At 35.0% G+C, this 21,931-nt stretch overlaps 3 protein-coding genes and 1 long non-coding RNA gene across 5 annotated transcripts in view; 1 reads left to right on the forward strand and 3 right to left on the reverse strand.

The window, feature by feature from the left end:
* LOC129568237 (uncharacterized) overlaps positions 1-5,670 on the forward strand; it is a 165,624-nt gene extending 159,954 nt beyond the window's left edge. Inside the window, exons 6-10 of the mRNA XM_055445895.1 lie at positions 77-220; positions 397-660; positions 2,962-3,311; positions 3,390-3,597; positions 3,914-5,670. Of these exons, the coding sequence (XP_055301870.1) occupies positions 77-220; positions 397-660; positions 2,962-3,311; positions 3,390-3,597; positions 3,914-4,215 (1,268 nt within the window). The 3' untranslated portion in view covers positions 4,216-5,670. The remainder of the gene's footprint in view (positions 1-76; positions 221-396; positions 661-2,961; positions 3,312-3,389; positions 3,598-3,913) is intronic.
* A 7,587-nt stretch (positions 5,671-13,257) lies between these two features.
* LOC129568247 (uncharacterized) lies at positions 13,258-14,029 on the reverse strand. Of its 2 annotated transcripts, none has more exons than XM_055445911.1 (2): positions 13,701-14,029; positions 13,258-13,598 (listed from the first exon to the last, which is right to left on the reverse strand). In XM_055445911.1, the coding sequence occupies exons 1-2, from the start codon at positions 13,870-13,872 to the stop codon at positions 13,363-13,365; spliced, it is 408 nt and encodes a 135-aa protein (XP_055301886.1). In that variant the 5' UTR covers positions 13,873-14,029; the 3' UTR covers positions 13,258-13,362. The 2 variants fall into 2 exon arrangements, with proteins under 2 accessions (XP_055301886.1, XP_055301887.1); XM_055445912.1 differs by having other exon boundaries at positions 13,740-14,023.
* A 505-nt stretch (positions 14,030-14,534) lies between these two features.
* Positions 14,535-16,977, reverse strand: LOC129568238 (T-cell immunomodulatory protein). Its single transcript, XM_055445896.1, has 3 exons — positions 15,686-16,977; positions 15,356-15,594; positions 14,535-15,281 (listed from the first exon to the last, which is right to left on the reverse strand). Exons 1-3 carry the CDS (start codon positions 16,650-16,652, stop codon positions 14,664-14,666), a joined length of 1,824 nt encoding a protein of 607 aa, XP_055301871.1. The 5' UTR covers positions 16,653-16,977; the 3' UTR covers positions 14,535-14,663.
* Positions 16,978-17,135: 158 nt separating this feature from the next.
* LOC129568248 (uncharacterized) lies at positions 17,136-18,348 on the reverse strand. Its single transcript, XR_008687928.1, has 3 exons — positions 18,101-18,348; positions 17,474-17,579; positions 17,136-17,403 (listed from the first exon to the last, which is right to left on the reverse strand). It is a non-coding gene; the product is annotated as an uncharacterized LOC129568248 (long non-coding RNA).
* Positions 18,349-21,931: the final 3,583 nt, after the last annotated feature.

The raw sequence follows: 21,931 nt of genomic DNA on the forward strand, positions 1-21,931 counted from the left end.
TTTCAAAAACCATCAGTTTTAATTTCTCTCGTTTTTTCCTCTCTTTTTTTTTCCCCTTTTTTCAACAATACAACAGCTTGCTTGGTCTCGTTTGCCACCGAAACAGTGATGCAACTGTGCCATGGACGGAGACGCTGTACCATATCTGCTGATACACAAACATTTGGCAATCCGTGTCGACCCGACTCCCGAATGTACCTCAAAACGGTTTACACATGCGGTGAGTTGTTTTTTTTTTACAGCAAAATGAAAAAGTCCATAACAAGATTATAATCGCCCGTTTTGGCGATTAGCATTAAAGATTAAATGTTATGCTCTATTTTCTTGTTGCAACTGAACAATTTGTAATTGACAACACCTTTTTCTCACATTCATTGCTTGTTTTGCTGTGCATAGTACCGAGAAAAGTATTGCTGGAAAGTTTTGATGTGCCAATCGAGTTGGACGAACAAAATCAGCAGGAGTCCGATTATGAGAATGAGCTCGATGAAGATGATGGACACTATAAAGAAGCAATACCACCAGCGCCCAAACTACAAGGGACTATACCACGTTCCGATTCAAATACGACACAAACGATCACCACCAAAAGCAGTACCACTACTTTGGGAGACGTAAAAAACTCCGATTCCGTTCAAAATCAGCGATCATTTTCCGAAGGTATGATCTTGTTGTTGTCTATTCCGCGCTTTGAAAAACTCATATAAAGTCTTTTTTTGGAAGAACGTTTATGAGAAATTCCTAATTTTTCACAGTAATTTTGAGTACAAGACTGGCTTTGGTTGTTTTATTTCGGTTTCATCTCCTAAAGTTTCGATTTTATCCATAGACAGACAGGCAATTTCAATGTTAAACGAAACTTTTCAAGAGAAAATAAGGGTTTTCGATTTGGGATCAAAGAAACATGTCTTTGAAAATCCACTCTGGTTGAATTTTTTTCTCCATAGTAATGTGATGAAGAGAGGCTCTCGGTTGGAGGTATTTTGTATCACTTTATTCTCGGTATGTTCATTGTTCACTTAATTTGTACGACGTGTTGAAATCGTGTTCAATAAATTTTCGGCGTCGTTTTATTGCGCCTTGTCTGTAAATCATTGTTCATATTTTCCACTTGAGCTTGTGTTTGATGTTGCATTTTAGACTGACATGCATTACAAACAGAATGGCACAGAAAAAACACGCGAAAACAAAATATGCTCTTTGCCAAAAGGTACTTCTGATGCATAAGAGTGTACTTAAATCTATCTGCTTTGTTGTCTCTTGGTGCTCATTTTGCTTTCGACAGCAGCGCGGGATTTTCTATGGATTTAATAGGTTTTTTCATTGGATGGAACGCATGCACGTTTTTCTCGCTTAAAAATATTACGCGAAATACAAAAGCGACAGAATGTACGACGAGACAAATTCCGTTCGCTTAGGCCAATTAGTTTTCGAGCCGGGCGCTTAAACAAAAGCTCAAGTAGCACACCGTTTTATGTGTGTGAGATTCATTCGCTAAATTACATTTCGACAGATGCTTTTTCGTTCCAAACATAGGAAAAAAACGTAGAAAAGAGGAGCATATTGTGTATAAAATGGCAAAGTTTGAAAGAGCATAGCAAACTATAGGCGAAAGGGAGTAAAAACTCACCTGACAAGAGATAAAACTGTGGAAAATGGTACTGTACGGAATATGAAGGAAAAGCTGCAAGTATTGAGCAAAAACTGAGTAAGAAAGAGATTAACAGCGTAATATTTGTCATAGAATGACCGAAAAAACCAGAACAACTTCAGAAGACGACAAAAATGGTTGGAAGTATGATAGTATGGCACAGAAATGATGGCAAAGAGCAGCGAAAAAAAATTACAAATACGACGGAACTAGCGAAATTTCAAAACAAAAGTTTCATTTCGCGTGAGAAGAGTCAAACATTAGCAGTGTCCAGAGAAGCCCAGAAGAGTGGTTTAAAAGAGACAACAAATAGAAATGAGTGAAAAAAGCTGTCAAGTAAAGATGAACCTGGTGAAAACACGTTTGTTCGGGATGCAACGAGCGTGGGTTTTGTTAGGTTTAATAATTTATGGTGTGAAATTTGCATGTTGTCCACGTATTACAGTTGAAAATGACGACACCAAAAATAGAACAATGCAATCAAAGCTGGAGCATGTATTCTCCTTCTTGCTCTCTACCATAGCGAACGGAAGTAAAATGACAAAGAAAGCGAGAAATAAACTGAATTTGTGAGCGAACCGTGTATTATGTGAATTACACTTCACATTGTTCACCGGTTCTCGTTTGGTTGGCTGGCGAGAAATCCTTTCGTCGGAACGGATAGCGAATCCATAAGAAATGCAGTGTGTTTTTTCCCATTCTGGTGACCTAACATTAGGGTTTACAAACGTTTCGACAAATACCGCAAACGGTGTTATAAAAACGTTATTTTTCTGTAGTGTTTTTTTTGACAGTCCAAAATACCGCAGAAATAACGATAAAAAACGAAAAAAACGTAACGGCTCTGTAAAAAAACGTTTTTAAGAAACACTGAAAAAAATAACGCGTTTTTAAACCCTACCTAACATGAGTTGAAAAATCATAACATTATCACTGGTCCGTCGCATTTAAATGTTTAAAGAATGATTTGATGCTCGATTTTTTCTTCTTCTGTTTGCTTACCTCACGTTCCACTGGTCGTTGGACAAAATGTTTCTGCTCATTCGAAATGGACCGTCATCGTGTACTGTACACACTGAACTGAATAATGGCCAGAATCCATTTCATTGCAGAATCCATTTCATTTACAATATTTTAAGTGAAAAAAGACAATATCATCTGTAAATTTAATGCTGTCGCCCATGAATCATGCAATTGTGTCTGTTTGCGTTGTTCTTGAATCGAAATCATTTCACCAGCCAGAATGGTTGTTTTTCGAAATACGTTTCTTTCATACTGAAATTTAACAAAAAAATTCCGTTGTTCCGCAGCTCATTACGACGAAATATTTTACATATGTTTGTTTTTCGGCATCGCTGTGTTGATTCTGTTGAGCTCCATCATGATTGTGTTTGGCCGAATCATATTGCACAAACGGAGTGCAAGTACAATGAATTCAGGCGCGGCCAGCGTCAGTGAACTTTCAACCACTGTCGATGCAATGACCAAACTTCAATCATCCGATACAATTGTTGTCACAACAATGAACAACGACAATGACACCAACATCACGAAAACCGGCACTAACATCAACAACTCTACCGATAAACGCACTGAAAATACATCAGATATCGATCTTACCACACCAATATCCATACCCAGTATATCCAATCGGAATAATGTAAGTCATTTTCAATATTGTTTTCAACACCATTGCCATTTTCAATTTTATTTTCATTTTATTCTTTGCCATTTACAGCAACAGCATTTGTATAATACGTACACGCCTAGTTCTTATGGTAATTTAGAGCCTAGCAGCATATCATATGCCTTAGTTACACCCGATATATACAATGGCAATCAGACAATGGCACTTCACAGCACTATGATGCGACCCCCATCCAATCAAACAGCCAATGCTGCCGCTGCTACTGGAATCTACAACCACACTCTGCCACACAATCTACGTATGTATCCATGCAAAGGTTTTACAACGATTCATTATTATTACTACAATCACTTCCATTATTACCATTTTTTACTTGTTAGACTTTGTTTTGAAAAAAAAAAACCAAAGTAATTTATTTGTGAGCATGAGAATTTCATGAATTTTAGTTCCAATTCCTTTTTTTCTATTCCAAGCAAACGTTTAAATTGGATTTTAGTTCTGTTGTTCTATTTGGTGCAAAGAAATGCACTTTTGCTATTTGTATACTAATTTGTTTTATCGATTATGACCCATTTGGCTTTTTCTTTCACAATTCACATATTTTGTTTGTTCAGGTAAAGCATTCCGACCATCATCATCGTCACCGATACCGGATGTACCTTCAACTCTTCATATTTTAATTCCGGCGAATCCAACGCAAACGTTGAACCGTCATCTCTACCATCTCAGTCCATTATCACCGAATTCATCAACCACATCATTACGTAACACATCGACATTTTTGCCCGTATCAATTGCAGCACCTCCGACCGCTATCGTTCCAGCTTCAATTGTTACACCGACATCAATCCTACGGACAACAACATCGCCTAGTTCTAATAACGAATCCAATACGACCACCTATTTATATGGGTGACTACAAAATCTCCAAAAAATTGTGATAGTCAACTAATTTACTTTTATCTATGAAAAAAAATTGAAAAATAAAAAAAAAATCGAATTTTCAGTAAAATATAAAAGTCTACGCTGTCGAATCAGCGATAAAAAAGGTTTTGAATTTTATAGTTAAACATGTGAAATGATCTATCAATTGGTTAAAAAAAAAAACATTTGTATCATTCTAGTTCGAGTTTATTTTAATGTTTTTAATGGAAAGCAGAAAACACTGAAAATATGTACAATTGGTTTATTAGAGGAAGATTTTGTATCAAGATGGTGAAAAACGGTGACTTTCGATGATATTTTGTGAAAAAAAAAGTTTGTTTGTGAAGAAAATGGATTTTGAAAAAGCGTAATAGAAGTTTGAAAAATTGACATTTTTCTTTGAGTTGGAACCAAATGAAAGAAAAGATGAATTGAATAACTCAAGATTTTTTTTTCGGAAAAATCGTTTAATTTTCCATTTTTTGGTGACACACAATTTATAATGAGGCAAAGTTCTGGCATAGCTTGTAACACACAGATAAGAAATGTCTCATTTACCGTCGCCAAAAAAAGAGATAAAAATTGGAACAATTTGCCCAAACACCGAAAAGTTATTTGGATTAAATACTAAAGGACAAGAACTTGAAAGAGATTACAAAGAGATTTGTATTAAGAATTGCATGTCAAAAAATGGTCTTGAGTTGACTATTAAAGGTAATTGATTAGAGTGAGAAAAAATCTTCATCGTAGACGAAATTCATTACACGTAACAAATGTATCAATTTGTCTTGCATCGAAGGAGATTTAATCGAAGCTGCGCGAAAATTGATTATGTAATGGTTCCGATATTAGCACATACACATGCAAACATAACATACACCGACAGAGTTATCTATCGTCTATGTTTTAAATTTACTCCAATACCTAGAGGATAGTTACATGTAATTCATAAATTGAAGTAAAATTGATATGATAAATTATTCCTCTATTCTCGAAAATAATTATTATGAGTGTCACGGAGGAGACAATTCGCTAATAAATGTATAGTGAGTAAATTACATTAGAGGAAACACAGTTGCACACATAGAGATAGAGAGAGAGAGAGAGAAAAAGACGGGCACCAAACTTGAGGCAAGCATTTCATATTTCAAATGAAAATGATTTTGCGGTACTTAAATTGGGTAATTAAATTGAGTTCAGTGAGATTTTGGATGAAAATGAACATCGGTGGAACTTTTATATTTTTCATTAAAATCCATTTCGACGGTCGAAAATCAATTCCAAAAAAGGATTTATGCAAATGAAAAAAATCAACAAAAAACTTTATGATAAGGCGATTTCCACCTTCGCACTATTATTGACCGTCGTTTAGTTTATTTTAAAGTACTTCTCTAACAAAACGCTAGTCATTTTGAATAAAGCAACTTTACTTCAAGCACGTACATATGTATGTGTTCGTTTCCATGTGAAATTCCGTGATAAAGCCGAGTTTTGAATTTGCTGTGGAAATCGTACATCGTTCTATATTCAGATTCATCTCAATTCTCGTCTCAAATATGTGAAACTGCACTGTTGTATTCACCTCTGGATAAACCGAATATTTTTTATTTGATCTGTAAATAATTTTAAAAGGTTTAATTACATTTAGCTAAATTAAATTAACGTACCTAAATATAAACGAAATGGAATCGGTCAACCATGATCAAGCTCGACAGAAAAATGCCGAAATCGCAACCATAACAGAAAGAACATGGCGTGAGTATTAATCATAAAGATGAAGAAGAATTATATGAATATTAAATTATATCTATGCGTTGAAATTCAAATTAATCAAATTTAAAATAAATGAAAAAATCTGTGAAAAATAACATTTCAAGCAGTTTTATTGCAGGATTTCTTTATTTTTGCAGGCCAAAATAGAAGCGTGAATTGGGAAATAACATCTGAAGAAGAATGAAAAAGCGGAAAACGATGGAATCATGAAGAGAGAAAAAATTCTTACGATTCTTTGAATTTAGATTGGTGATCAATCTTCAATAATCACTTTGATTGTCAAAAAATGAGTATTTTTGGTAATTCAACGCATTATCATGACACTCATTAGCTGTATTGCTTTTTAACATACTGTCAATTGTTTTATTTTTTTAATGTTTGGTGTTGGTTTCAGAGGGTGGATGGAATTAATTTAGGTACAATTTGATGTTTTCACTGGAAAATGCGAAAAAATCCTATTTGATATATTTACGGAAAACACAGCTGCTTGTTGTCAAGACCCGTTTTTTTCCACAAATTTTTGGACACCATCGTCTGATTTAAGGGATTTTTATAGCCAACTTCATGATGATGGTTATTCATCGTGTCATTATCAAAGCCAGACTTTTCCAACACTTTTCTTTTTTACCTGTAAGAAAATTAAGAAAACGATGTGTCCAAGTCAAAGTCCACAATGACTTCGTGTTGAGCTTATTACACTTGCAAATATCCGCACGAAGTAAAAGATGGAAAAGAAGAAAAACGAAAAAAATTCGGCAAATGACAAACGAAAAAGCGTGATAAACATGTTATTCGGTCTAATCACGGCCAACTGGAGTAGATGGAGCAATTTAACTTTTTTCTCCCCAACTCATACTGACTTTTTCCTCTCCCATTATGTATAATGCCTATTCGCCTACAACGAGATGGCTGGTGTTTGGAACGCGTTGTAGAAGTTTTTTTTCTGTTTAAAAGTGTTACTTTTTTCTGTTGCTCGCATTTTTTGCGCCCATTCTTCATGAAGACATGAAAAGGGCCGAAACCATTCTGAATATCTTTGTTCTTATTAAATAACCGCTCACGGTCTTTCGTCGAAAAGCCGACTATCTTTTCGTCTCTCATGGTACCGCATTTTTTAATCCAGGAACAGTAATTTATACAGATGATTATGGCGATCTCTTTTGTTCAATTTGGCGGTCAGGTGTTTTAAACAATCGTAAATAGACATATTCAACTTCATGTTATTTGCATCCAGCTAAAACATAAAAACCAACCCAGACACACAACAACAACAACCATTTACTGACTCAAAACAAACTTTTTTGCCTACAGCTGTAAGTTACATTACCTTTTTTGGACGGGACGACGCCACTTCCGGTTTTGATGTTTTATAAAACACTGTTTGTGTTTACAACATTCAAAGAGAATGGTCAAGTTCACGCAAATTCATAAAATACAATCGATGTGCCTTGATATCGCGATTTTACATACATTCGTACTTCAAGTCAACAACAGTGTAGCCACTGGTCAGTGAAACTTGTAGGACAGAAATATGAAAAAACGTACAGTAAAATACACGCTTTTTATTGAAGAATTCTAACAATATTTCTGTAGATTCTAAGCAGCCGCAACTTCCAACTAAGGTCTTCTTGTAGATGTCGATGTGTGTTCGTATTACTTCTGACGAATGCTTGTGCGAATGTGTCAATACATTCATTATGGAGCGTCGCGCGAATGATCGCGCGGCACTCCGAATACATGGCGAAACAGGCACAAATGCCTCTTATTCTGCGAATAGCAATGACATTCGCGAATAGGGAATTACCCCTAGGAAATAATCGTATATTTCGACACTAAAACCATATAAACTTGTGTCAAATGAAACTATAAAACGATTTTTGTCAGAAATTGGGTGGATATAATCCCATAGTAGGTCATTGTATGAGTGTTTTCTATGCCATAAGTGTGACTTTGTATCAATCTTTCATTCGATCGATTATTTTATGAGGAAATGTCGATTTTAGACCAAATTTGTGGGAAAACCGGTGGTCAAGTGTTCCCATATTTTTTCGACGAAAAAATAGTAGTTGTCTAAGACAAAAATGTCGTAAGAGGCCATTTTCAACCATTTTTCTAACATCACTTATAACAATTACATTTCAAAAGCCTCAAATGTTACTACAGTGTAATCATCTTCGTTGAATTTTTATCCGACATTTTCAAATCTAATTTTCTAAGTTGTTTGTAGTTTTCCATTCCATCCAGTATCATGCCACACTTTTATCCACCAAGTGAAAATATGTATCTTTCTCAAGTTTTGAAGGTTTTCGATGAATTTACCAACATTTCCAGTGTCGATACCGTTTGAAATTTCGAAATACATTTCTTCCAGGTGCAGTTCAATTTTTGTGAGTCTTAAAATTTCTTCGTTTTTCAAACTATGGAAGACAGGCTCCAATTTCTTTAGGCTCTTCTCATTTTCGACCAATGTAAGCCGTCGAGAGCACGTTCTGGACATAGTCATGAAAGCTTCATAAGCAACCAATCAAATCGCTAAACATTGTAATTTTTCATGCGGTTGAATTGGAGGCAAATAAAAATTGAATATTAAATAGGAGTAATTTTCATTCTTCTATTTTTAGTTTCGCAAAAGTCATTCCATTTTTAGCCTGAAATTCATTTTAATTGAAAATGCCAAATGCTCGCTTCCGTTTCTCACTTGAGAGTGACACTGTAATTGTCTAACAACCGTGGCAAATTTCTCGTCAAAACAAAAACGTTTTTTCACTCGCTCAAATCTTTCATGGAAAATGTATTTAATTGCTTCGTTTTTTCGACGTTGTAAATCACGATGTTGTCTTATGCTTTTTGTGTACCAAAGTTTCCGAATAAACAAAATGAAACATGACAGCGTGGAGACGTTTTGTTGACATGTAGCTCAAGCCCGCAACGCGCATACATGCATCACTCGTATATTCGAATTCATTTGTCATGGATTTTTTGCACTTCGTTTCACACTGTCGACAATCGCATTAATACGATGACATTTTTTTTCGAGGGGTGGTAGTCTTGTGTGCCAAATGAATTACAATTAATACGATGCATGTGTTTGCGTTCGCATGACAGTGTTTGATGTAAAAACACTTCGTCGAAAAAATGATTGTGTAATAGACAGCAACGCTTGGATTTTATGAAAAGAGAAAATAACAAAATATTAAAATACTTCAAAAAAGTTTCAATTGATTCAGATTTTGCCGTGTTGTTTGAATTTGTGATGTAATTTCATGATTTTAGCATGTGATTTAATATGTTTGCTTAAGAGTTCGGTCTGAAAAAATGACACAATTCATCCATCCATTCGCTAAGTTCATTGACGTTTTATTATTGAAGCGCCACATTTTTATTTTTCCTTTTGATGTTACGTCATTATTAAATGAACATTAATAATGTAAAATTTCTTTTCTAAACACATATTGCCTGTTGATGTGTTCACATTGAAAATGTATAAAAATTCTTCACTAAAGAGTATATACTCTTATTACAATAAAATGAATTTTCTCACGTTTTGAAAGGCTCTGTCCAGCTCTGTTTGAAAGTCATCACCTCGGCAAAACGAGCCTTTTTTGGGGTTTATATGGTTTTTCACATTGAAGATATCCTGTTAAGTTTCAAATCGAAACCAGCAAAAATATTCAATGAATCGGTTTGTAAAACATCGTTAAAATTGATTTTATGATTGTTTTGTGTATTTCTTAAATGAAGATAAATAGAAAAAAGGAAGATGTGATATTTTTTTGAAAAGTAGAACACGATTTAACCGAGATTTCATAGTTCATTCCGCATTATTATGCTCTCATGAAAATTGTATGGTTCATAATGTGCAGATTCACACTTACGAGTTCTCAATTCTTTAAGATATCTAGCTGAAGCTAGAACAGGGTGTACTTTTTTTCATGGAAAAAAAGTGATCGACATAGAGAAATGTTGTAGCACATACATTTAAACATAACTTTAAACTTCTCGTTCGTTTATTCTCTCTACGGAAATTTGTTTTCATACTCATATATTTCAGTTCTCCCCCATTTGCACTTCAGAAATTTTCTTTATGAAATATAAAACTATCGGAATCAACTCCTCTTCCACAGTATATTTAGAAAGAAATCAAAGCATATATCCAAAGATATGATGTTACGTGGCATCGTTGCTAAATAGAAAATTTCAAAAATGTCCTTAGAATGCAAGTCTTTGATGCAGTATTGATCATTAGAACTGACTTCAAGCTCATGTTATAGCTTTCCATAGACCATAACGTTTGTTGTACTGCGCTAGGCTTCTCTATAATAATCCAGGGATTTTCGTTTTGTGAAATAGAATTTCACATCATTTCGCCAGTTAAAAATTCAATACGATTCGAATGCGTAGTCCATAAAATTCCATGATAAATTTGTTCATCAAACATTCTGTCTAAAGTAAACCACATCATTTGAATCAAATTGCATGAGGGTTGCAGAAAAAACAGCATCGTTTAACCCTTTATCACATTTCGGTTCCTAAAGTAACCAGATACGCCAGACGCTATAGCTATGAAACCACTGAATATTTTTACATTCTTGTTTGGAAACAAATGTAGGGAAATGAACTAGCTTTCATTTGATACTTTACAGGCTACAATCGGCTGGCTGAATGGAAAGTTTTTTCTGTTCATGTACTGCTGTAAAAAAAATGCGAAATTATAGCAGAATTCCACATTTTTCCTCCTCTTATCTTGTGGTTTTGTTGATTCTTTTCAATTGTCAAATTAGGACTCGTAGGACCAAAACACATCAATTTAACTTTCTGCATCATTAGTTTTATACAAATTAATTTTTTCAAGCTTTTATAGTGATTTGACACTTTTGACTCTTTTCCGATTTTCTCGACAAATACGCAATTTTTCAAAAATCTAAGTATGAGGTTTTTCTCTATTTATCGTGGCACAAAACATATATCAAAACGATTCAAAAACAAAAAATTGTGCATCAAAGGGTTAACCTGAAAATTCCCAAATTTATGGGTAAACAACACTCTCGTCGATTGACAAATGCAACGGTATTTGCCCAATTTGCCATTGTTATGACGACGCGGCTGCATGCAGTGAACGCCATTTTTCCTTTCGCTTGCATTGCATGTGATTTGTGATATTTCTGGTACACGCATGTCGCTCAACAATCAAGTCAATCAAACATGAGCCATTCTACCGATTAAACCACACATCAACATGACTGAAATCGACCAAAATCGTTGGCACATGCACTCGCACACACATATTCATTAACACAATCAAAAATTCAAATAGAATATTATTTTCGCAACACGCACATTGAATTTTAGGACTACTTTTCGTCGATAGCCGCATAACAACAGCTCACTTTCATTCGCTTGCGAATTTATTTGAACAATTTTTTTGGTTGTATGAATCTCCTGGTGAATGAAATACCACACATTCACTAAATAATACGCTGCCAACGACTGACACGAGCATTTTCGCGCCGAATTAGCGTTTTTTTCTTCATCAAAATTCATATGAATAAATAAGAGATGGGAAAAAAAAAGTTTCAAGTAAAAGAGTGAGAAAAAAAACGAAATTTTTTTCGTTAGTTTCGAAGCAAAATATTCGTTGACCAATGAATGTTCACAACAGAGATGGAGTATATGTATATCAACCTTTTTTGGTTCCTATGAAGTTTCATCGAGAATAAGAGTAGAATTAAATTATTATACGAATTTTTTAAAAATAAATTTCTAAAAAAATTAACCACATTCATTTTTGAAGCACACATCGTCGGTAAATTCAAACAAGACATTCTGAGATTAACGTTCTCATTATGTTCAAGTAGGAAAAAATTGTCAAAGATAAAAATGTCTTGTTGAAATTTCATTTTGGTGCGACAAGTGAATGGGAAAAAATAACAACACCCATCCGAAATCCACTTAAACAAAATAGTCTTGTGATAAGATAATGTAAATGGCTGGTATTTTGAAAGCGTGTGCATTGCATCCAGCATTGGGAGCGCGCGCATATGTATGTCTCTGTTTGTGCGAACCCTACGGGCATCAGTTCGCCTCTCTCTATCGCGTCGTTGTCGTGTTTTCGTTAGTTAATGTGTTGTTTGGCAAAACCAAAGTGGATGATAAACACAGAGACGACAAAAAGAAAATCGCTCACAGTGCACAAAAATCATCGTCATAAACACTTGACGACCAGAAAATAGTGCGACATCAAGTGCTGCATACTAAATAAACGAGTCAATTGAATCGAGTCACATAAACGCAAAAACCGCATTATCCCAATCCACTTATGTATCCATATTCACGCTCTTTCTCACATATGATTCCTCTGTAGCCGAATGAAAACAACTTATTTTCAAGCACAGAGAAACGATCAAACGACACAATGTCAATATGCATAATGGGCACTCGTTGTTTGTGTATGGAAAATCGAATGCAACATTTTAGTTAATGGGTCTCTCTCTATCTTTCGTTGATCCATGTAGTACTTAATTAAAATTATTAGCAGTGACCACAGGAAAAGTTTTAGAATTGTTAAATTTAAACACGATCACGTTTCAAGACACTGTGAATAAACTGAAAACTCAATCTCCCTCCACTCCAATTTTTTCCAGAAAATATAAACTTTTCTTACACCTTTTCAAAATTCCTCAAATCTCTTTACCAGGGTTAGTCATGAACTCAAAAAGCCCATTATTTTCCACTTTCAAAATGTTTAAAGCATCATCTTTAAACGACTATAGTCTACTTGAAATAGAACAATCTGTTTTCCAATCATTTTCCGACAAAGACACTTCCACTTCTTTATTTACACTACACTTGAGAGTCGCTTGAAACAGAGATGAAAATGTCCAAACCATCGTCCTACAACAGCAACAATAAACATTTAAAAACTAATAATTATTAGGTGTAACAATAAATTTAAGATATTATAATACCTTGCGGTATTTGGTTTATTTTTAAAATTTTCTAAAGCTCATTTTTTGTAAAAATATAGAAATAAAATCTGTCGCCTCCATTGCCAAGCTCCATTTGAATATTTTCACTCAAGCAGTTCATGTGCTTTGTCTTAGCTTTAACATAAATGAAGAACTACAAATACTTTCCCATGGAACGAGCGTAGTTTCGTTCAATACACACCTTTTATCTAAGTGGAGCTAAAATGTCTAGTGGCAATTTGAGAGAACGATATCCAATGACGTAGTAGATTAATTTTTTAGACAAAGGCCGAATGTATTAAATTCAAATGTCAAATTTAATGTTCACTGAAAATTGTCAAATAGATCAATTTTTGACAACAGAGAAAGATCAATTTAAATTGTTGGCTTCTTTTACACTCTCATTGTCTCTTTGCTTTTGAACAAGTCGACTCAGTCGAAATTCCGCTCTGAATAGATTTCGTTGATTGTATTTTATCGTCACGACTTTCGGGAATGATATTTTTGGATATAACTGATAATAATGAAATAGCTGTAGTATCAACAATATTCTTCAGATTTTCAGCCAATGTTTTGCCTGTTGCTTTCACGATTTCGATGCGACTTTGCATTGAAGGTTTTGGGATGCGATTTTTAACTGCAATGATAAAAATATTGAAAGCCTCAAATGGATTGAAAGTTTAATATTCGGATCAAAATATTAGAAATATTTGTAACATTTCCTCAAAAAACTACCAACTATTTTTGGATTTGTTATAAAATTGGAATGGTATTTTACTTGTCTTTCGGCCTTTGGATTGTGTTTTAAATTTAGCCATTTTATTGGGATTGTCACTTGGTGGAACTTTTTTATTTTTATTAGCTGGCCTTTTCTGTCGCTTTCTGCTTTTCTTGGCCCTATTCTTTCCCATTTTTAACTTGCTTCCTATTCTTTTAGCAGTATAATACAAGACTTTCACTTATTACGTTTGAATATCAATTTTTTTTACAATTATTTGACAAGTGTTCATTCCAATTGATTTCCCATTTTTTTTTCTGATAAAATATATGTCACAATTACATATGCATACATAAACGACAATTCATCGGATGGCAGCAAGACCGAAAACAACTTAAATGACAACTTTAGCGACGCGAGCGCCCTCAATTTCAATAGGCCAATCAATGTAATATCGGAATTTTTTTCCAAACGAAACAGCGCGACAATTTGAATTTTCTTGATGCTGCCACCCTATGCGTCAATTGTGTAGTTAAGTTCTGGAAACTCAACTAATACCAGTTGATTTGGTCTGAGAATTTTAATAATTTAATAATTTAATTTAAGAATTATCAAATGAAATAAACAGAAATTGGAATTCAATGTTTGTGAAGAATGAGGTCCGATTTTTTGTTGCATTGCACTAAACCTCTAACTGTCAAATTCAAATGCATTTGCTGCGCTTCGTTGAATTCTGATTGCATTGACACATTTTGTTTTGAAGACTGAACGAAAGCTTCAATGAGTCAAAATCATTGCGTCTTTTAGATTGAAATGAATTCCAAAGGGAAACAAATGAAAATCTTCAAAAGTCAATTATTGTGAAAGATTATACGAATAAATATATTTGTTTATTATTTGTATGCTTAAAAAACAATTAAATTTGAGATTTTAATAATTATTATAGTAGGGATCATCACAATTGGAAGCGTATGGGGCGTGTAGCTACATAGCATCAAAATGAAGTGGTTGGTTTTCTTGCAGTTTCTCCAATCGATCTTGTCGACGTTCTTTAATGTGCAACACCAAAATGATGAGTGTGATAACGGCGCACGTTGCACCGAGTGAGATGACACTCATCAAAATCAATTTGCTTGGCGTGATAAAGAGTTGGGCTTTCCAACGACTGGGATTTGTTATCGGTAGTGGAACAACGACCATTTGCGAATTTGGTATGATGAGTGTCCATGTACGGTTGCGTCCAGACAAACCAACCGATAGTGAATCAACAAAATTCGCTGTTCGACCTAAACCTAAAACAGTATATGGCAATTGCAGTGCAAAATATCCGGATTGAGGTATTTGCGCTGATGTACTCGCTTGTAGGGCACCATCCGGTCGAGTTGTTTGATATGCAATTCGAGGACCGGGCAAATTGGATCCATACGTTCGCTGTTTACGACCCAATGTTGTCTTCTTGGATGGCATGAGTTTGTTAGTGAGACCAGTTAATACCATCACTTTAACGAAATTCGCATCGTAGTCGAGCGTGTTACGAAACGCAACTGGACGAGAAACTCCATTCGATTGCTGTTTCACAAAAATTACATCGAGAATACCATCCTGAAACAGAAGAAAAAGAGAGTTTTCTTATAGTAGTTGAGCTGTGATAAAAATAAAAATGAATAGTTACACACCTGATAAAAATCGTAAAATGCTCCAACAACCGTCCCGTTGGAGTATGGAGCAAAGGCCTTCCATCGAATGGCGAACGATCTCGTGAGTTGATTGTCAGTGCAGTGGGTGCATTCGATGTTTTCCATTAAAAAGGTTTGTCGGATTCCTGTTGTCATTAATTGCAATGTCACAAGCAGGTCAGGATAGCCGTCCAAATTGAAATCGCCTCCTCTTAATGTGATTGTGTCCTGATAAACACCTATGAGAAATTGACAAAAGAAAATATAAAATTAACGAGAAATAATAACAAAGTGATGACATCAATGAAAATGATTAAAAAAGATAAATACTCTTTTGATTCGAGTCTGGTGGGACAAATTGCCACATTTGGTTACTATCATCTTTGAAGTCAATTCCTAAATCGAAATAGTCGCCATTCACATAGGCAAAGATCGTCGATGAACGACATGTTTTATCTGAGCAATAAGGCAGAACTTGAGCCATATTTCCGTTGAGTTCAATGTCCAAGAAAATTGATTGTCCATAGACGGAATTTTTAATGGTTGTTGGCTGGCGATGACCAAAGTAAGTGAAACCTTTGTTTCCTGCTCCAAGCCAAATTTCAAATCCACTTTCGGTGGTCAAAAATAGATCTGCTTTGAAGTCATTGTTTAGATCCAAATATGCGTGTGAATGAGGCACTAGTAATTGTGACAGATTTTTGTCGGCAGGCAAAATCATCAGTACTTCTTCTGGAGTTTGACGTGTTTCGTTGAATAGCCAAAAGACACGGCTGCCATTCGCGTGTACTCCAAACAAATCGATAATCATATCACTATTGTAGTCCAAAGCAACCGGCTCGCCAATCATTTGGAATAATGGGCCAGCACTTTCATCGGTACAGTTCAATACATCAGATCCACCCCAGTTAATGTAAACGTCAAGCAAATGTGGATTTTCATCAGTCGCATTTGGCTTTGGTTTCGGTTTTGATGTTATTAGTAAATCCATAAATGCATCGCCATCGAAATCTCCAGGCACAATGCTCGTAATGCTTAATTCTTTGAAAACACATTTTGTGTTTGGTGAACGACGCAAAAGTGGTTCCTGTTCTGAAGCCAGTAAAATTTCCACCGTTCGACCATCAGTCGATCTAACAAATACATCTGTTAATTCGTCTGAGTTGAAGTCACCAAAGGCCGACACAATTGTATCATTTATCGCACCAAATGCTTGCGACGTAATATCACTAGCACAAATTTTACGAATCGTCAATACTAAAACTAGAGATATTATTTGCTTTAAATTCGGATTCATGTTTTCAGTTTTTCACACTTTTTTTTCGATGTGTTCAATTTGACCATGAACTGTTTGACGATACTGTTTTTTGCGTCTTTTGTTCCAATTTGTTAACTTGTCAATAAAAATAACGCATTTTCAATCAAATATACTGAATTCGAGTTTTAATTTGAATAATGAGACCTTTTCATTTGATTTTTTTTTTTTCAATGAAATAAAACAGAAACTTAGAAAAATTACATTCTTTGATGAAAAAGTGATAACTTGAGTGCAAAATGAATCAATTGATTTTTTTCTATATAGAAACTGTGACAGCTTGAATGTTTTGGTACTGACGTCAAGCATTGAATACTTTCTGACATTTGCTTCACAACACAACACCAACTTTAACGTGATTTGGTCAACAGATGGCGCAAATCATATTTTTTCCAGAATGAATAGGCTCGGTTTGTATATTTACTAAACTTTCAAGTTTATTAACAGCTGTTGTTGAACTGAATCTTTGCTTATACAATTCATTAATTTCATATCATAAAGTTTGTGAGAGCAAGTTTTTTTTACTTGTGCTTGGCACTCACATTCATTCATTATTCGAGATCCCTCTTAAATAGAAACGCTTACGAATTTCCGCTTTTTTCTTCGGTACACTCGTTTTATTAATAAATTTTTGAAACAGTTTAATGCATTTTTTTAAAATCCGCTTATGTATATAACACGGGATTGCCAGCAAAATCAGAGCCAGAGATTAATGTGAATCATTTTTTGCCACCTGAAAAATACAAAATACACAAGATTTTCAGAACAACATCATTTATAAATCAAATGCTTTAAAAAGAAACCTTTCTTTCCACCTCCACCTCCGCCTCCGCCTCCGCCACTGCTTTTGTTACCTCCACTGCCTCCTTTATTTTGATTGCCTTTGCCCTGGTTTCCCTTCCCACTTTTCTGTACAAAATAAAGTAATTCAAGACCTCTTAGAGCTATTTCGGTCTATTTGAGCTTTGATTTTGGGCTAGTTTATTATGAAATTTGATAGGGTGATTTTTGTTCAGAGACAATGGTTCTTATAGAAACAGCTATTTTTCTTAGCGTTTCTCGTATTCCAAAGTGTTTATTTAATGACTTTAAAGGACTTTTATTCGTAGTTTTCATCATGTTTCGAATGTTGATAAAGTGTTTTTTACTCATTTACTTCTTTTTTTCTTTCTATTCTCAAACTTGTCTTAATTTCCCCCTTTGTATTTCCTCTTTTCTCTCAACGTAATTGAGCACAATAAATTTTTTATTTATAACAACACTTCAGCCGAATTTTTAATGATTCACCGAAGAATACTTGAAATTCATAATAAACCTTCGAAATGGAGACTCAAAATCACTACCAATTTTTGCAAGTTGAAATATGATTCTCAAAAATGACTTAATTAATGATCGAAAAAGGTGTAAATAATGAATAAAGTGTGACGTACCTCTGGTGGTGCATGGTTGGGATTGCCACCACTCTGATTCGTTCCTTTGCCCTTGCCCATCGCACGAACAATTTTATTCTATTTTAATAGTGTCCTTTAGAATTCACTCAGTGCCGAGCCGCCGCCACAATAATCTGTTGCTGTGCCGTGGACGATGTCAAAAATCATACTGCGACACAAAATCAAAGCAAAGTGATTACTTAGCGTCTTCAAATCAATGCATTAACACTCACATAAAAACGAATCAAACAGAAACGACAACCGACCGTTCAATTATTCAAGTCCAATGTCGAGACTACACAGATTTTACGATATTACGGATACACATACAGCTTGAGCGAGCGAGCACACACGATGCATCGTTTCTCGCGACTATGACACATTGCCCATTCGGTGCTCACATGTGAATTGTGAATTATAAATGCTCAACACATCGAGTGTCTAAATTTAATTTATATCCGTTTGTTCTCTCTGTTCAATGATCTTTTCGAACGTAATTTATTTTATGTTTCGGATGTTTTTCGCCGCACGAAATTTTATACTCTCCAACTTTTTTGTCGGCCAGAAAAGAAGCATCGTTAACGAAAACAAAATAACACATTGAAACTCAGCGAATATGTGCCAATCGATGAAATTTATTTGCCAAACTTTTCCGAAAAATACCTAACTTTTTTTATGGTGATCGGAATGAACGAAGGATTTTCGAACCGGTTATGAGTCAGATGTGAAGAAAATCGGAAGATTTTGATATTTTGTTCGAATATTTGAGATAGTAATTTATTAAACACAATATTTGATTTTTTTACTGATTTTATTCAAATCCAATAATAATATTCGGAAAATTATTTGTTTGTTTAAATTCCCTATTCGGACCTGGCTCCCAAATCGCTAGCCTCTGCCAAATCTTCGCACATGCAAGTATAACTCTATTGAATCTAGATCTAGCACGCATATCCGGGAAATCCAATATGCAGTTTTCGATGGTTAAAACAATTTATGACGGCATGATGGCGCAACCGAATCGGGGATTCACTCTCAAGCAATATGCGAGTAAAATGTGCAAAACTGTGCTAAATTAATAAACATTGTTTACTCATTGCTTATGTAGTACATAGTTTTTGGGAGTCTATATTTACATTTTACACTCCATGTGCTATTCCCATTAATACTCCAAATTTTTCTCGAATATTACCAGAATGAGAATGTTAAGAGAATGTATTTATCATTTTACTTTCGAATTTTCACGTTTAGTTGTGAATTTCTTCAGAAAAACATTTTGCATGATAGTTCGGAAAGCGAAAGAGAGAGAGAGAAAGAGTAACCAATTTGTACTTTTCTCTCATTTATTTATTCAAACGCACATTCGAGGCTTGAACATTAGAAAGAATTGAAACATTCTACAAAATGTGTAAAATATAACTTTGGAGTGAAGTAATTTGACGACTTTTCAATTGTACATTGGCTGTTTTGCGAAGAAAGTGCATCAAAATAAGGTCAACGGTTGAAATCGGAATCGCAGAAGAAATGAAGCTAAATCGAATTGGCATGTGACGGAAGTGAGTTTTCACAAGTTTTTCCGAGTTCAATCAAAATCATTTGATGAAACTTCTCAATGGAAATTGATGGATGGGACAAATTATCGTAGCTATTTCCTTCCGGAAAAAAGTTTGTCCGTTCATTCAAAAGAATGTCAATTCATTGAATTAACTTCGAATCGAGCTAAATTTCGAAAACAAATTGATTGAAAGCTGGCATTTTTACGAGATCATTTCGGTTTTTTCTTTTCATTGGAAAATTTCTAGAAAGTTACGTAAATCAAACCATTTAGAGATTCCAAGTCGTACTACGAAACACATATCAAGTCGATGAACTTTGATGTGTTTCGAATAAATTTTCGAATTAGCATTTTTCATTATTTGGTTGTAATTTGCATTGAATTTGTCGCCAGTGTCTTATTTTCAACTTCGAGGATGCATGCAAATCAGGTTGCCTTGTGTTTCGATTGCAATGCATTTGTTTAGTGGAAAAGTGTCTTCAGCTGCTGTTGCAGCTTCATTCCAAATCGAATGTGAATGCATATCGCGTCATTTCAACCGACACAACGAATGAGCGGATGAAGAAAAAAGAAAAGTGTATAAATCGAGTGAAACATGTATCGAATCAAAGTAAATTTGCAACTTATTCGCTTGACTGAACAAATACAGAGAGAGCGATAGAAAGAAAGAGAGAGAGAGAGAGAGAGAGCGATTCCCCTGAACATTGCACACAATTTCAATTTTTATGCAAAGCCATTGCTTACTTTTAGCTGATAGGTAGAGGAACAGAATGTTAAAAAGAAAAAAAAAGTGAATAGAACGAAATAGAAACGAGAACGAAAAGTATAGATAGAGAGCTTGCTAGTTGGGGGAAAAGTCAATGGGAAACGTGCTCGATTGAAGTCGAGTGCATTTTGGGCTCGGTCGTAGCTTTTGGCGTTGTGTGATAGTGATACTGTTGGCGGACATCCTGTGTGATCTCTGGTCGCTCCCATAAACAGAGTAAATTTGTCCATATATCAATGTGAGCGAATGTATGCTGCGTCCCATGTGACGGAATCGTCTTCTTTTCTATTTAATTCGGTGCTCGAACTCACCTTTTGACTGCATTTGTCGGTCCATTCGTCTGACTCTGGAGAAATACATAGCTCGTGTGCGGGTATGTGTCAGTTGTGAGCATTATGCAAATTTTTCGGGTTCTTGGCTCTTTCTTCTATACATTAGCTCTTTGTTGCATATTTATCATCGCACATTTCAATTCGGTGCTTTTAAATGATCAACTCAATCGATGACTTTGTGTCAACTGCAACAAAAAATATCTGTTTCGTCGTGCAGTATTCCCGTTGGCCGGATGAATGCATTGTGCGATGAAACGAACATTTACGTTCACTTCACTGACTGCAAATGCACATCGTTAGTGAAATAAACACGCAGCAAGTGTCATCGAAAGTCAAGTATGGCAAAGCAACGCTCCAGAACTGAACCATTTCATTGGAAAATGGTAGAAATTTCATTGGCAATTGGAATGATAATTTGTTCGAAGACAAGTAATTGAAGGCGAAATCTGTTTCTGGACATTTCCTTAGCGCTTGACGTTCTAGTTTTTAACCAACTCTCAATATATGTATGTTGATGCGAATCTTTGTTTCAAATGGATTCAATGTTGTTAAATTGAGTGAACCGAAACTCGGTTCGTTCATCTTTTTTTCTACTTCAAAGCGCTCTCACCTTGAGCATTAGGTGATCCCCGTTGGAAACAGAAAAATACGATTCTCACTCGTTGTGATATATTTATGTGTCGTGATCCGGAACGAAGCGAATCCAAACTCTCGGTTTGCGAGCAAAGCTTTTGAGACGCACTCAACTGAGATATTACAGAAAGATGTGCACCGCAAAAAATCATGCAAATGCCCTTTGCGAAGTTATTATTATCGATTCGAATGAGATGGAAAAAACAGAACACATCCACAATGCGAGAATCTCGATTTATTGAATGACACATAGAATAAGCATTTCAATTTGTTTTGCTCCAAAGACTGCACAGAAAAAGCGTCTTCCTTATTGGTATCGGATTTTTGTTACAAATTTCGACCACGCAATGAATAAATTTTCATTTGAGAGCAAGCGACCGAAATAAACGCTTCTTGCGTGAACGAACAAGTGTGAGATTTTGACGCCAAACACGTAATGCCACGGAAGGCTAATTAACAAGCGAAAATAATTTTCTTGTGCGCTCTTTTTGTACGGCTTTTTGCCATCGTTGAGAGCAAAACCTCCAATCGGGAAAAAGGTCATG

Source organism: Sitodiplosis mosellana, unplaced genomic scaffold, assembly GCF_009176505.1.
Source record: "Sitodiplosis mosellana isolate CC-2019 unplaced genomic scaffold, AAFC_SMos_1.0 Smas_scaffold_17, whole genome shotgun sequence".
Classification (NCBI taxonomy): Eukaryota; Metazoa; Arthropoda; class Insecta; order Diptera; family Cecidomyiidae; genus Sitodiplosis; species Sitodiplosis mosellana.

Bases quoted from the DNA above. Each gene is read 5' to 3' on its own strand.
- LOC129568238 (XM_055445896.1), bottom strand. From the start codon at position 16,652: ATGAATCCGAATTTAAAGCAAATAATATCTCTAGTTTTAGTATTGACG. The intron at 15,595-15,685 runs GTATTTATCTTT...AATTTCTCATAG, and splicing joins ACCAGACTCGAATCAAAAGA to GTGTTTATCAGGACACAATC. The intron at 15,282-15,355 runs GTGTGTAACTAT...CTTCTGTTTCAG, and splicing joins CATTTTACGATTTTTATCAG to GATGGTATTCTCGATGTAAT.
- LOC129568247 (XM_055445911.1), bottom strand. From the start codon at position 13,872: ATGGGAAAGAATAGGGCCAAGAAAAGCAGAAAGCGACAGAAAAGGCCA. The intron at 13,599-13,700 runs GTTGGTAGTTTT...TTATCATTGCAG, and splicing joins TTATAACAAATCCAAAAATA to TTAAAAATCGCATCCCAAAA.